At 39.4% G+C, this 14,307-nt stretch overlaps 1 protein-coding gene across 7 annotated transcripts in view; it reads left to right on the top strand.

The window, feature by feature from the left end:
• pik3r3b (phosphoinositide-3-kinase, regulatory subunit 3b (gamma)) overlaps nt 1–13,782 on the top strand; it is a 188,473-nt gene extending 174,691 nt beyond the window's left edge. For all 7 annotated transcript variants that reach the window (XM_042221467.1, XM_042221468.1, XM_042221466.1 and 4 more), the window contains 8 exons: nt 4,386–4,521; nt 5,610–5,708; nt 8,067–8,247; nt 8,726–8,851; nt 8,968–9,287; nt 9,842–9,916; nt 10,052–10,222; nt 11,525–13,782. In XM_042221467.1, the coding sequence (XP_042077401.1) occupies nt 4,386–4,521; nt 5,610–5,708; nt 8,067–8,247; nt 8,726–8,851; nt 8,968–9,287; nt 9,842–9,916; nt 10,052–10,222; nt 11,525–11,723 (1,307 nt within the window). In that variant the 3' untranslated portion in view covers nt 11,724–13,782. The remainder of the gene's footprint in view (nt 1–4,385; nt 4,522–5,609; nt 5,709–8,066; nt 8,248–8,725; nt 8,852–8,967; nt 9,288–9,841; nt 9,917–10,051; nt 10,223–11,524) is intronic.
• The last annotated feature ends 525 nt before the right edge of the window (nt 13,783–14,307 follow it).

Below are 14,307 nucleotides of genomic sequence, written 5' to 3'. Positions count from 1 at the left end.
CCATGTGGTTAAGACTGTTCTCCGATTAGTATAATTCTTCTTTATTTAGGACATAAGATTACATTTCCCACAAATTCTGATCATTGTCAGAAGGTTTGGATTTTCTACAGGTCTCTGGTCTTAATTTTTCTTATAGAATTTTGCAATCTGGAGCTTGTGTACTGCTTATTTTCTGTTGTGTCCATTGTCCTAAGAAACTACCAGATACAGTATTGGAGTAATGAGAGACTTAAAGGTGCAGAAATTGTTTTAGTCATTAATTTGGTAGAAATGCATTTTGTAGTTGGTGTATTAAGACAGAAATTCGATTATCTCATTGTAACTTCAGTGTTTGAGGTGTTCAAGTAACATATGCAAAGTGGACACACGTAATGAAGTCAAGAAAAGACTCATTTTATTGGTAATGAGATTGCCTAACTGCAGCTGTGGTGATCCTTCTGTGCTTTTTACACGCTACCCTCTGTGTGGTCCACAACTGCAAGCACACATAGACTCTGATTTTCATGCTTTTTAAAATCAGTTACTTTTTTCTGTTTTTGCAATCTATTTCACTTGTGCATGTGTTTTTCAATGTAAACATAACATGAATTTCCACCCCATCTATCCTTGGAAGTGCACACGTGTAGCATTCGTCTGTAAAGTGCTGACTGAGGGGAACAGTGCAGCTGCAGGACGACAGTTTTGGCAACACTAACCGACTGCCATGGTGACATGAGAGAGAGGAGGGAGAAGAGTTGAATAGTCAGTGAGAAGGGAACAAAGAACAGGAGAGGAAGAGAGGCTACCAGTCTCTATTTAAGTGGTCTTACAATAAAGAGTGAAGAAAAAGTTTGTAGGATGTAAACTGTTCCTACTTTTTTTTTTTTTGTTCTTTGAAATGTAGTGTGTTAGTTTATTGGCATCCAAGCATTTGCATAGATGAGCACAAGCTGTCACTTCCCCTCTTTTGCCCCCCCCACACACACACTTTGTAGTGAATTCTCACTACTATCATGTGACAATTAAAATATAACTCTAAAGTATTGTTTTCATTGTTTCATTGGTGGCTGTGGCTTTTTTTTTTTGTACTTGTCAGTTAGATATACTAGCATGTCTGTAATTAGCATCAAATCAATTATTGTGCATTTTGCTTGCTCTGCTCCCCCCCAGTGGGCAAATGTTGTAGGTTTAAGTCCTCATAGCACTGGGAAAAATGTCTTCTGTTTTTCCATAGAAGATATGAATTAAACACATTAGTCACCCTCAACCTAGTGGTGAGTGATATCATTTTGAGGGTATATCACAATATTTCAAGAAAATTTGTGATGAACAATAGTTCTAATAATATTGAAAAAATGCTGAACAACGATTGTTGCAGCATTTATAAGCCCAAGTAAATTCAGAACATACCCAATGGTTCTTTTCCAGTGAGCTGCTGTCATTGATGTAATACCTAATTTGAAGTGTGATTGTAGTCCTGCAATGTTCCAGCAGCAACCTTATTGTGGAATAGTAGTGACACAGCACCAGTCGAACCTAAGGACAAAAGTTACCTATGTAGTATTTAGCATAAACATTTTAACTATAGATTGCTTAAAAATAACAGAAATAACTTAACAATGTAACTATTTGCTGCTGTGAGTGTTAGCATTCAACGGACAGTGAGTGGTGATGTGCACGTGCACACAGAAGTCCAGGTTTTATTCAGCCCTTCCTCACATTCAAGCGTCTGTTTCTGCTGTCTGTGCGTGCGTGTCTTGTGGTAATTTGTGAGGCCACAGTGTTCCCAAATGCTGCTGACTCTGGCACGTGAGCACTCTGCAGGAGGAGCCCACTCCATTTCAGTACATTCATCAGGTTACTTTGTTTTTAAATGACACCTCCCACATCAGTACTCTGTTGAGAGCGAGAGAGAGATATTACACTGCTGGTCCTTAAATTGTGTCCAGATGTGCTTGGATACTTGAAAACTTTTGCATGTGTTTGTTTGTTTTTCGTATTATGTGTCATAGTCAGGTTAACTCTGTTTAGCATGCAGCATGGCACCAAACAGGTCTTTATAATATGTGCTGGTTTATAACATCAGTGTTCAAAAACCAAAAGCTCTGAAACTACCATCAATCCCGTTTGACTGACTGGTCAGTGTGTGAGCAGACTGTCATACTGTTTTACTTGACTTGACATGCAAGGTGAAATGTTTTCTCTATAATACATTTTTTCACACTTAGCAATCAAATATAGATTTGAATCCCAGTCTTGCATAGAAGTTGCATGTTAGCGCCACAAGTTGCAACACAGAAGTTGAAACAGACTCAGTAATGTTAACCTTTATTTCATGCATTCAGTCTTTTGTTTATTTTTTTGTTAGACTGCATAGTATTTCACAAAATCAGTTAAATATATTGACTTTTCTTCAGTTTGTATTTCCATTTGATACTTAAATTTGTTTAATGACTAAACCTTGTGAAACATTATAGATTGATCCCGTTGACCAAAGGCACTCCTGTTATGTTAGTTTTACTCAAACTGAACTAAGCTCTTTAAGTGACGTAAAAGTGAACATTTATGAGGGTGGCTGTAGCTCCTGAGGTAGAGCAGGCCATCTACTGATCGAAAGGTTGGTGATTCGATCCCTGGCTCCCCCAGTCTGCATATGTTGGGCAAGACACTAACCCCAAGTTGTTCTCCAATGCATCCATCAGAGTGTGAATGTGTGTGAATGGGTGATTGTGACATGTTGTATAAAAGGCTTTGAGAGCTCTGGGAAAGTAGAAAAGTAAAAAATGTATAAGAATCGGTCCATTTATAAAGAAGCACTTAATAACAAGACAACAACCTATTTTTATAGCAAAACCTTTAAGTTATGGGTTTATACAGCTTGATCTTCATAACCGTTGAAAACCAAAACACAATGGGAAGAATGCAAGTCAGAGTTTCTGTTAGAGTTCTCAGTCAAATTTAACACTCTGATGATGCAATGACAATGGCTACAAACAAACGAGCGGAAGGACCAGAGTTCCCCATTACAAACCTAACAGGAGAATGAATTTAATGACAGGAGAAGATATGAAAACATGAGGCTTTCCACATTTAACAAACCTCAGCATTCCTGCTGAGCCCCGGGAACACTCACGTGATCGTTGACCTGCGTGTGTGGTTTCTGACATAAGGCATAATTACTATGATATATGGGCGCTTCACTTGTGATTAATAACCATACAGTCACCAGCTGCACTGCTACAGTGTTTATGTGGTGTGGTTATGAGTACAGTTCCTGTGCATCATCTGCATAAAAAGAATGTGTACATATTAAGGATTTAATTGAAAATTCAATGCGAATCTGGTGACTTTTGAACGTGGCGATGTAGGAATTTCAAATTGATACCATTGGTGGATCTTCTACAAATATCAGCTGAGTTTGAATCTCACAGGTCAAGTTTTTGGAAAATCTTATGAATGCAATAACTCGAACACAGTGATGTCAGATTTTGAAATTGATACAATAGGTGTGTCTACTAGGGCTACGTTCACACTGCAGGTCTTAATGCTCAATTCCGATTTTTGGATCAAATCCGATTTTTCTGTCTGCTTGTTCACACTACAAATAAAATGTGACAGCAAACGCGCTCTAGTGTGAACGCTCAAATGGCCCGCATGCGCAAAAGAAGACGTCACACACAACGCGCTCTGTTTAGACCCAGACCAAACAGTATTGTTTGACTGATGGTTTCCCAATTTTGCTTTAAGTTATAAAGTTATTTTGTTATTTACTTATGGCCTAATAATTATCCTTATTGCTGTTTTAGAGAGGAGCGGTGCTTCAAAGGATAGTTGGAAATTTCTGTCAGAATCTGCAGATTATACAGTACAAATAAAATGTTCACGTTTCTCCAACGTTACACTAACATCTACACTGGATGGCCAGGAAGGGTTCATGATGTCTTCTCCCGCGCTGATAATTGGCATCTGTCTTGTGTCAGTGACGTAGAAGACGGATTTAATGCGACATGATCGTTCAAACAGCAGTCGCTTTCTAAAATATCAGATATGTATCGGATCCAGTACCACATACGAAAGTGACCGAGATCGGATTTGAAAATATCAGATTTGTGCCGTTCACACTGTCATACCATGATCGGATATGGGTCGCATAGGGTCAAAAAAAGTTGGATTTGATGCGATTTCGCCTGCAGTGTGAACGAGGTACCATACATTTTTGTGTATGGTTGTGCAAAGTAGTATTTCTAAATGATAAAGTGATCAACACTCTGTCTGCAGCTGTAGACTGATGGTTTAACTTTGCTGCAGGGCTGAGGGCAAGTTATACTGTATGCAAATATCATGTACATATGAACTGTTATACACACAGTAATTGTAATACTTGTTTGTTTTGTTTTTTTTCCTAGCCCTTCCTCCAAAGCCAACCAAGCCTCAGCAGCCCTCCTCGGTCGCAATGGCAGGGGGCAGCAGCAATGTCGCCAAGGATGGAGGAGCGGGAGGCTCCTTACAAGAGGCCGAATGGTACTGGGGTGACATATCCAGGTAGCAAACACTGTGTTACTGACAGAAAAATCAGTGAGAGCTTAACAGTGACATTGTTAGGTTACATGAAATGCAGATGTGGGAGGCTTGGCCCCTCCCCCAGCAACACAAGACCTGCACTGACAGAAACTAAAGGCATGTTCTATGTGCAGACATGGTCAGCACATTTTAGACATCTTAAAAAAGCAAATATGGGTATTATCAGTGCTTTACCTGTTGTCAGACCACAAAATAATAGGAGTTATAGTTGGGCCACAGTTGGTCAGTTGTCTGACATTGATGTTTGTTTGGTTCTAAGCTACCAACATGTTAAAGAGTCTCAAAATGACCAGTAACACTTATTATTCATTAGGGTAAATATTATATTTGTCATTGTTGTCTGGTGGCTTTGAAATTAGCATTTCCTGTTTAGCATGTTGTTTAGCATCAATTGAATCTTAACTCAGAGTATCAGGTTATTATTCTTTGTTAGATATCACAGCACTGTCTGTCCATCTATGCTGGTGGAGAACTTTGACAGTGAGCTTAAAGTCTATAGCGACAGTAGGGGTAGGGCTCCAGCAGTTAAAGACTGCAGGATAGAGTAGTTTTTTTATATGCTTTATGTTATACACCATCATATTAGTAAACTATATAGTGTAATTCTATTTCTTTGGTTTGCTTGTTAGTTTGTTTTGTATGTCAACATATTTTGAAACTTCGATATACTCTAACCTCCAGAGATAACTGACAAGTTTATTTCTCAGCTCAGTAAATTGTCTTTACTGTTAAGGTCACTGCTTTACTTTAAGTGCAGGTTAGCTGTTCCACAAACAGTGATAACCACACCTACAGTGCAGTCAGTCAGTCTGCCACTCACGTACTTATCCTCAGCTGAGACACTGCTGGCTAGGATCACCCCTCCCTGCACTGCTAATTGACGGATTGTTTACTTTGAGGTGTGTGGTTATAAAGAAAGTTCTACTCGCCTGCCGCTGATGATTGAAGGCAGACTTTTCCAAATGAACACCATCTGTGCATGGATCACTCAACCAAGTCAAACACCCTTTTTTTCCTTCCTCTGTTTCTCTTTTCTATTTTGTCTTCAGGGAGGAGGTGAATGATAAGCTCAGAGACATGCCTGATGGGACTTTCCTGGTTCGGGACGCGTCTACTAAGATGCAAGGCGACTACACGCTAACACTAAGGTAAGGCCACTGCACACAGACCTTTATGTCTATATCAGAGCATCTGAATGATGTGTTTTAAACCACACAAGGATTTCTACAAACTTGAGAGTAGTGCAGCACTTCTGATCCACTTTAATGCTGTTATCCTTTAGTTAACTGCAAGAATGTAGACTTGAGATGGTTCCTATAAGTGCTTTGTAGATAATAAAGAATAATAGAGCGTTGCCTGCCTTCTGGACATATTTTAAACTCGTATTGCCATAGTCAGAGCATGCTGCTGTTATTATTATTTTGTTTTTTGTTGTTTTTTAGCATTGCATAGTAATAGTGGACAGTTTTAGGTTTGGTTTTTTTTTTTGGGGGGGGGGGGTTGGTCATACACTGTTCAAAAAATGAAAGGAACACTCTTTAATCAGAGTATAAGGTCAAGGCAGTTAAGCTTCTGGGAAATTGATTTGGTCATTTAAGTAGCAGAGGGGGTTGTTTGTCAATTTCAGCTGCTTTGATTTGAATGAAATTAACTACAGGGGCACTAGAGAGGCAACAATGAGGAAATGCCCAAAAAGAAGAATGGTTTTATAGGCATATTTTCCCACCTCATCTTTTCTAATCATTGTTTTTGTTTGGCTAGTGTCAGTGTGACTACTGGTAGCATGAGATGATACCAAGTCCCCTATAGAGGGTTAGGGTTAGAGTCCAACTCCTCCAGGATGACACATCAATGTGTACAATTGCTAGGTTTGCTGTCTCTCCCAACATCTTAAGAGCATGGAGGACATTAATGTGAATGTCTCTGGCCAAACAATCAGAAATGGACTTCACTGCTTGGTACTGTGGAGTCTGAGCTGGGCTTTTCATAGATAAGAGCAGGTTCACCCTGAGTGACTGTAACGTCAGCATGACTAGTTTAGTGGTGGGTCAGTGATGGTCTGAAGAGCCAAACCTAAGGAGAGATTGACAGACCTTCACTGGGTGGGCAACAGCACACTGAGTGCCGTTTGGCATCAGGATGAAATCCTCGGACCGCTTGTCCAAGCCCCCAGGACCCTATGCTGGTGCAGTGGGTCCTGGGACCCTCCTGGTGCTGGACAACGCCCAGCCTCATGTGGCAAGAGCTTGGTGGCAATTCCTGAAGGATATCATTCAATTCAGTTTTAGTTATATAGGACGAAACCACAACAGTAGCCACCTGAAGTCATTTTATAGGATGAAGGAATTGATGCCATAGTCATGCTTGCCTGACCTAAATCCAGCGTGGCTGGGTTGCACCTCAGACTGTCCAGGAGCTTAATGATGCCCTGCTCCAGATCTAGGAGGAGAGTTCCCATCCAACACCATCTGTCAACTCATTTCGGAGCATGCCCCGATGTTATCAGGCATGCATACAAGCACGTGGAAGCTATAAAAACTGGGTATCATTTTTAGTTGCTGCAAAAAAGCTGACTGCGTTATTTTGTTACTTTCATCCTCTGAAAGCTGAGAATTTTCATTTTCATCAAAGTGCATGGTATCCTTTTGTTCCCAGCAGATTACCCAGCCTATAACAGAATAGAAATTAGCGTATTTTTTTTTCCCCCCCACTGAGCTCTGATGTGTGTTTTGATGGAATAGAATACATGCTTAAAACGAATTCTCTTCTACCTCTGTGTATTTTTTGTTTTGTTTCACTGTGTGTCCCTTGATAACTCAGACTGAATGTAATCTTAATGACTAGTTCATCTTTTGACTTTCAGACAGAAATGAATAAAACCTATTAATGATGTCAACTGACAGCAGAACAATTCATTACACTAGCATAGGATAAGTATGTTTGTTTAGGAAATACATTTTTAACTTGAATTATTTAGTATAATTGTCTGTTTAGACTTTGTTTGATTATTTCTTTTCAAACCTGGTGACATATTTTAGCCTTGTGTTTCAGTTCCACCTTCTTTCTGCTTTTACCATCAGCTGAACTTTAACATTTTAGGGTAATGGTCAATAATAAGAGTTCTAAAATAGACTCTTCTGAAGTGTGTTTTTTGTTTTTTGTTTTTTTTTGTTTGTTTTTGTTTGGGGGTTTTTTGTTAGGGCAGGGTGGCAGGAAATATGAAGCCATTCTCTGATGCATAGTTTAGCAAAGAGTGTTTGGTGGCTAAGATGTGATTTATTTATTTTTTTCCTCTTCTTCATTAACCTGACACGGGCAGGTCAGGAAAAACCAAAGATCCCGCCTTGGAGTCATACCATGCCCAGGTGTTATAGAAGCTATGGTGTATAAATATTTGTACACCACATCTTCAAATGTTTGAAGGCGTGTATATAAATTGACAACCTGTCTGTTTTAGAATGCATTGCCTGTCTCTTTAAGCCTTTGTTTGTTATTCTGTTATTCAGGAAAGGGGGCAATAACAAGCTGATAAAGATCTACCACAGAGATGGGAAGTACGGCTTCTCTGACCCCCTGACTTTCAGCTCAGTGGTGGAGCTCATCAGCCATTACAGACATGAGTCACTGGCTCAATACAACACCAAGCTGGATGTCAAGCTCATGTACCCCATCTCCCGCTTCCAGCAGGTACACTCCCTCCTCATAATCTTTAAACAGTATCCTCTTGAACACCACCAACAATCTTCCCTCTATACCCAATGACTTGCTCTTAGTGTTTCCACTTTAAACTGCAGCAGCAGCTACATGATACCTGCTCGCTGAAATGTTGCCCTTTCGGCCGGCTCCTATGACATACTCAATTGCACGCACCAGTGATGAAAGGGCAGGTTTAGCCAGTCATTACTCAGAACTATGCAAGATTAGCCAGAATGCCCACCTGGGCTTACACCTGGGGCATTGTGGGTGGTTTATTAACGAGCCTGTTCAGGAGTCACCCTCAGTAAGGAGAACGGGGGTAATGGGAATAAGTGTGTGTGCGTGCATTTTTGTTTTTCCTTTTGGCCTTTTATTACAAATGGCTTTGGATTTTACTCTCCAGCTTTTTCCTTGTCAGTTTCTGAAAGTCACTCTGTCTCTAATGCTCCTTTCTCCGACTGACTCTCAGGACCAGCTGGTGAAGGAGGACAACATTGATGCAGTGGGGAAGAAGTTGCAGGAATACCACAATCAGTACCAGGAGAAAAGCAAAGAATATGACAGACTATATGAAGAGTATACCAAGACATCACAGGTATATTCATACTCTAGTCTAACAAATGCATTGCTTTTTTTGCATGTCTGTTTTTTGTTTGTTTGTTTGTTTTTTGGGGCCTTTTTTGTGTGTCAACTATTCATCTTGTCCTGCAGGAGATCCAGATGAAGCGAACAGCTATTGAAGCCTTCAATGAAACCATCAAGATTTTCGAGGAGCAATGCCACACGCAGGAGCGCTACAGCAAGGACTACATTGAGCGTTTTAGGCGTGAGAGCAATGATAAAGAGATTGAGCGCATCATGATGAACTATGAAAAGCTTAAATCTCGCCTCGGAGAGATCCACGACAGCAAGGTGCGGCTGGAGCAGGACCTAAAGACGCAAGCCATGGACAACCGGGAGACAGACAAAAAGATGAACAGCCTAAAGCCTGATCTCATACAGCTCCGCAAAATCAGGGATCAGTATCTAGTGTAAGCATACAAAGACGAGAGAAAAACATGAGCAATGGCATTAGTACAGAAAGCAGGTCAAAGCAGGTCCGCATTAAAAACCTACTGACCTGGAACAGGATCCTGTTTTCATGTGTTTATATTGTTCATGCTGTACATCTGCGGGGTAGCTACACACACTTGAAAGTCAAATGGGGAGTTATTAGATGTGGTCAAAAAAACTCAAACATCAGTGGAATCATTTCCGATGAAATAATTGTTTTTTTTTATTGATTGTCATATGGACATCAAAGAAAATCTGACTCATCATAGTTCTAGAGCCAAAAGCACATCAAGTGGCTCAATCAGAAACTTGCTTTAGTTTAGGGAAGGTCCAGTTCAACTCGATATCAGAGCGCCTGCTTTATTTCCAGGAACAAGTTAAGCAGTTTCTCAGCAGAACATCCCAAATTATTCTGTGAGGACATTTGCCAATTTCAGTCTTGTGCCGGTTCACTCTAACATAAACAAATTTCAAAGTTTCAAACCGATTCCTAGTAGTAACAATGCTTCTCTCTCTCTCTACTTCTCTTTAGCTGGCTCAATCATAAAGGAGTTCGTCAGAAACGAATTAATGATTGGCTGGGAATCAAGAATGAGAACACAGACGAGTGAGTCTCTACTTGCTTTGCTGCAACCCAAACACTGTTACTTTACTTACTTAGAGCAACTGTTAATTTAAAGAGCAGAATATATTATTTCTTTGGTGCAATTTCTCAATGTATTGCATATGTATGTGGTTGCAGAGGTTACTTTGTGAGTGAGGAAGATGAGAACTTGCCTCACTATGATGAGAAGAACTGGTTTGTGGGGGATCTGAACAGGACACAGGCAGAGGAGCTGCTCCTGGGGAAGCCAGATGGAGCTTTTCTTATCCGAGAAAGCAGCAAAAAAGGGTGCTATGCCTGCTCTGTAGTGTGAGTACATGCAACACATGACTGAAGTGATGTACGTCTTACTTTACATACCCATACTTTATGAAGTCAAGAGTGACATTTTTGTCCTCCTTGTTTGTACACAAGGACAAAATGTTGGGACACCTTTCAAAATATTGCACATTGAGACGAACACCAGTGCCAACAACAACATTAGGCATTTGTATTATATACATAAAAAGTTGTTAAAATAGAATCGAAGTTACAAAAAAGCTACAACTTTTAATTGTATTTACTCTCAGGCTTTTCAATAGCACCATGCTTTTGCAGTACATCTTTAAGCCACGAAATATTTGAATGCTTCAGAAAAGAAGCTGATTATTTTATTGAAGATGATGATAGGGCTTTTTTAAGTCTGCAGCACACTGTGATTCTCAGTGTGCGTTTGAGGGAACCGAAAAAACATTTTTGGACACAAAACTGTGGTAGAGGTGGGCGATATGAGGAAAATGCAATGCACAATATTTTTTTAGCAATATCGCGATACACGATATACATTGTGATATGTCTTGACCCCCATTGGTACTGTGGGCAAAGTGTGCCGCGTAGAAAATCTTCCAGTTCAGACAGGGGATTAATGATGCATTCACAGCATGTGGGAGGGGAAAAAACTCAGTGATTTACATGCTGATTGCTTTCTATTTCCATGGCAACCTATAGTCAATGGTTACAATAAAGCCACTTATGTGTCCATGTCTATATATTTAGACTGAACCCAATAACATGGTAGCTTTGTAAAAGCCAGTTTAAAAGCATGCTATAACAAGATGATAGAAGAGCCAGAGGCAGGAGGATGTTCAAGTACAAAATGTGTTTTAAAATGCAGAGATTTGATCTTCTAAAGTAGTGTTGTTGTTAGCTGTTGTCTTCCCCCAACCCAAACTTTGGTTAGACACTGAGTGAACCCTGAGAGCAGGAAGGTTTGATTCCAAAATGTTTATTTTTCTTAATGTCAGTATTGAATAAGATGCTTCCTCTTGGGAAGTAGTAGTTTGAGAGAATTAATGAAAAAGGTCATTTTTCACAGAACCAACAAGTTCACTGACTCAAAACTCTTAAATCACTACACTAAATTAACATTTGAAAAAATACTGAATGTAACCAAAATAATAAAACTGATATGATTTCCTTTATTTATTTATTTTTTTATCCCTGGGAGTTTACTTTAGTAGTAGAACAAAGCTAGCTGGAAGAAATTGGAAATGCAGAAAGAAAGCATTGAATGACAAATTTTTAACCTTAAAACAGTCTTAACTAAAGTACCTCTCCTGTGTGTCTCCTAAGTGTGGAAGGGGAGGTGAAGCACTGTGTCATCTACAGTACACCACGTGGCTTTGGCTTTGCTGAGCCATACAACCTCTACAGCAGCCTGAAGGACCTGGTGCTCCACTACCACCAGACTTCCCTGGTGCAGCACAATGACTCACTCAATGTGCGCCTTGCCTACCCTGTCTACGCACAGATGCCCTCTGGACGAAGATGAACCCCATCCAACGATGCTAAACAACTACCCCCAGAAGGACAACACATTTTACCGTCTTCAGGATAAAGGAGAAAAGGGAGTGTTATGAAGCTTAATGGGTGGTGGTATTGGTTGAATTACAAAACAACCCTATGTCCAGACCTGATGAACATCGATACAATTTTAACATTTGCTGCAACACACACATCAGCCACCTTGGAGTTATATATTTTTACAAGAACAATTTTGGAGGGCATTCTTTCTAAAGACTGCTTGATTTGCACAAGGAAGTTTTAAATGTTTGTGAATGTGAAAACAAAAGTGACCGAAGGAAGGAAATGGAGTAGGAGACGTCAGAGTTTCAGGTTGATCCCGCTGCTACCTAAACTCCAGCTCAGACTTTATACCAGAAACTCTAAAGTACAAGAATGACAACAAAACATTCCCATCAGACTTTTCCTGTGTTCCCATCATTTTTTCCTCCCTTTTCTTTTCATCAGATGGTGTAACTTTGAAATATATTTTTGGAGATTTTTTTTTTTTTTTAAGAGGTTTCCTTTTTGTTTTCACTTACTTTGAAATGATGTCAAGTGTCTGTTCTCTGTCCCTCGCCATACAAAAAGATAAAACGATGTAGCATAAAAGACAAAGCACTAGGTGCTATAGAGAGAGTAGACTGCTGCTGCTGAGGGATCTGGGGGGAGGGAGGTGCACAAGTGACACAGAAGTTTTTTGTTTTTTGTCTCAAAGACTGAAGCCTTGCTTGTATAAACTAATTATTTTGTTTTTATTATTGTTTTTTTTAACATTGCTTTTTATTATAGTCTTGTGAAAAAGTATTTGTACCACCCTTTTTCTTGGGGGGGGACAACATGTCACACGTCACACTTAAATGTTTCAGATTATCAAACAAATATTACTAAATATCCAAGTAAGTGCAAAATGAAGTTCATTTATTAAAGGAAAAAAACAATTATAACCTACACGTCTCTATGTAAAAGAGAAAAGGAATTGCCCTCCACCCTTGATAATTCATGAGTTTACTGCCAGATATGGAAGTTGTGAATTAAAGTATATTAGAAAAAATAAAAGCGAAACTTCATGCTACAATCTAAAGAAACTTGAACAGATGAAAAACAAAGTCATTGACGTCTGTCTGTCTGGAAAGGGCTACAAAGATATTTCTAAGGGAATCCAGCGAACCATGGTGAAAGGTTGGAATAGTGAACCTTCTCATGAGTAGCCATCCTGCCAAAATTACTCCAAGAGCACATCAACGACTTATTCAGGGGTTCATAAAAGAACTGCATGTAAACAACTACAGACGTCACTTGCCTCAGTTCAGGTCAGCATGCATGATTCACCAATAAGACAGGGCAAAAATGGCATCTATGGGCACGATCCAGGCCAGGAAGGTTTGGATAGCTGCTTTTTGTCCTTAAAAATTGAAATATTTTAGAACCTGCATTTTGTATTTCCTCAGGCTGTCCTTATCTAAGATTAAAACTCGAGGCTCTGAAACATGAAAGCGTGACAAATGTGTTTTTGAAAGAAGAAAAAAAATCAGGAATGGGAAGAATACTTTTTCACACCACAGTATGTGTAAATGGTAACAAATCACAACCAGAGACCAAAGTTGGTGTGAAGGGGGAGTATAAAGCATCTGTTGGGTTTTTCTTTCTTTATTTAATTTTCCCATCTTTGGTGAATGCAAATGGGTGAAGATAAGCAATGATGTGTTTAAGGCCACACATAAAAATGAGTTTCAGGCCGTGTGCTTTAGCGACAAATATACTACTTTTTTTTTTTTTATTTTATATAAACCAAAGGGTACATGAACCCCACAACCTTCAAAGCACTCAAACAAGCTCCATTTGTAATCTCAGCACTTACAAAATTTTGGCTGTGTACGCCAAAGTGGATGAGTCAAAGGAGGTGTAATTAGCAGCTAAAGCTACATGGCATCTTTTGGCTAATTTCAAAACCCCCAAAATTTCTTTCTCCTCCTGAGACAAACTGACAGCTGAAATTAATGGGAACATTTTTGCTTAGTTTCCTCCAAGCTCTTTCTTTTTTTTTTCATGCATCAGTATAAAGGTTAACCGAAATTATCTGGCCTAGCTGCTTACAAACTGTGATAATGGTGACACTAAATCCACAGCACATTAGTGTGAATTTACCCTATGCAAAAATGATTTCATTTGCATTACCTGTCATAAATTTGTGCCAATTTGCTTCTTTGATTTTATCTTTCTATATAATTGGGACGTGAAAATTTCACTTTGAATTTGGTCTGGAGAAAGCATAAGGCACATTAAGGTAAACTGGTAAAGGGTTCCTTTTCCAGCCTTTGAAAGGCTAAGCTTGATGAAAAATGTTGCCATAAAAGCCGAAACCCATTTTATGTGTGGTTTAAACAAAGAAAAGAGCTAATGCAATGTGACTGCAGGCTGAAAAACTGGGGTGTTTTTGTTTGAACGCCTTCAGAAAAAATAAGCTTTTACTAAATGTTTATGTATAAGGAGCACAGGCACACAAAGTCCATGTCCTGAGCTGAAGATACAGGCTTTAGAAGAAATCTGAAAACTTGAAAGAACGTGCAATC

The sequence above is a fragment of the Haplochromis burtoni genome, unplaced genomic scaffold, assembly GCF_018398535.1.
Source record: "Haplochromis burtoni strain Fernald_Lab_line unplaced genomic scaffold, NCSU_Asbu1 Contig_67, whole genome shotgun sequence".
NCBI lineage: Eukaryota > Metazoa > Chordata > Actinopteri > Cichliformes > Cichlidae > Haplochromis > Haplochromis burtoni.
This window is presented reverse-complemented; position numbering and strand designations above follow the sequence as displayed.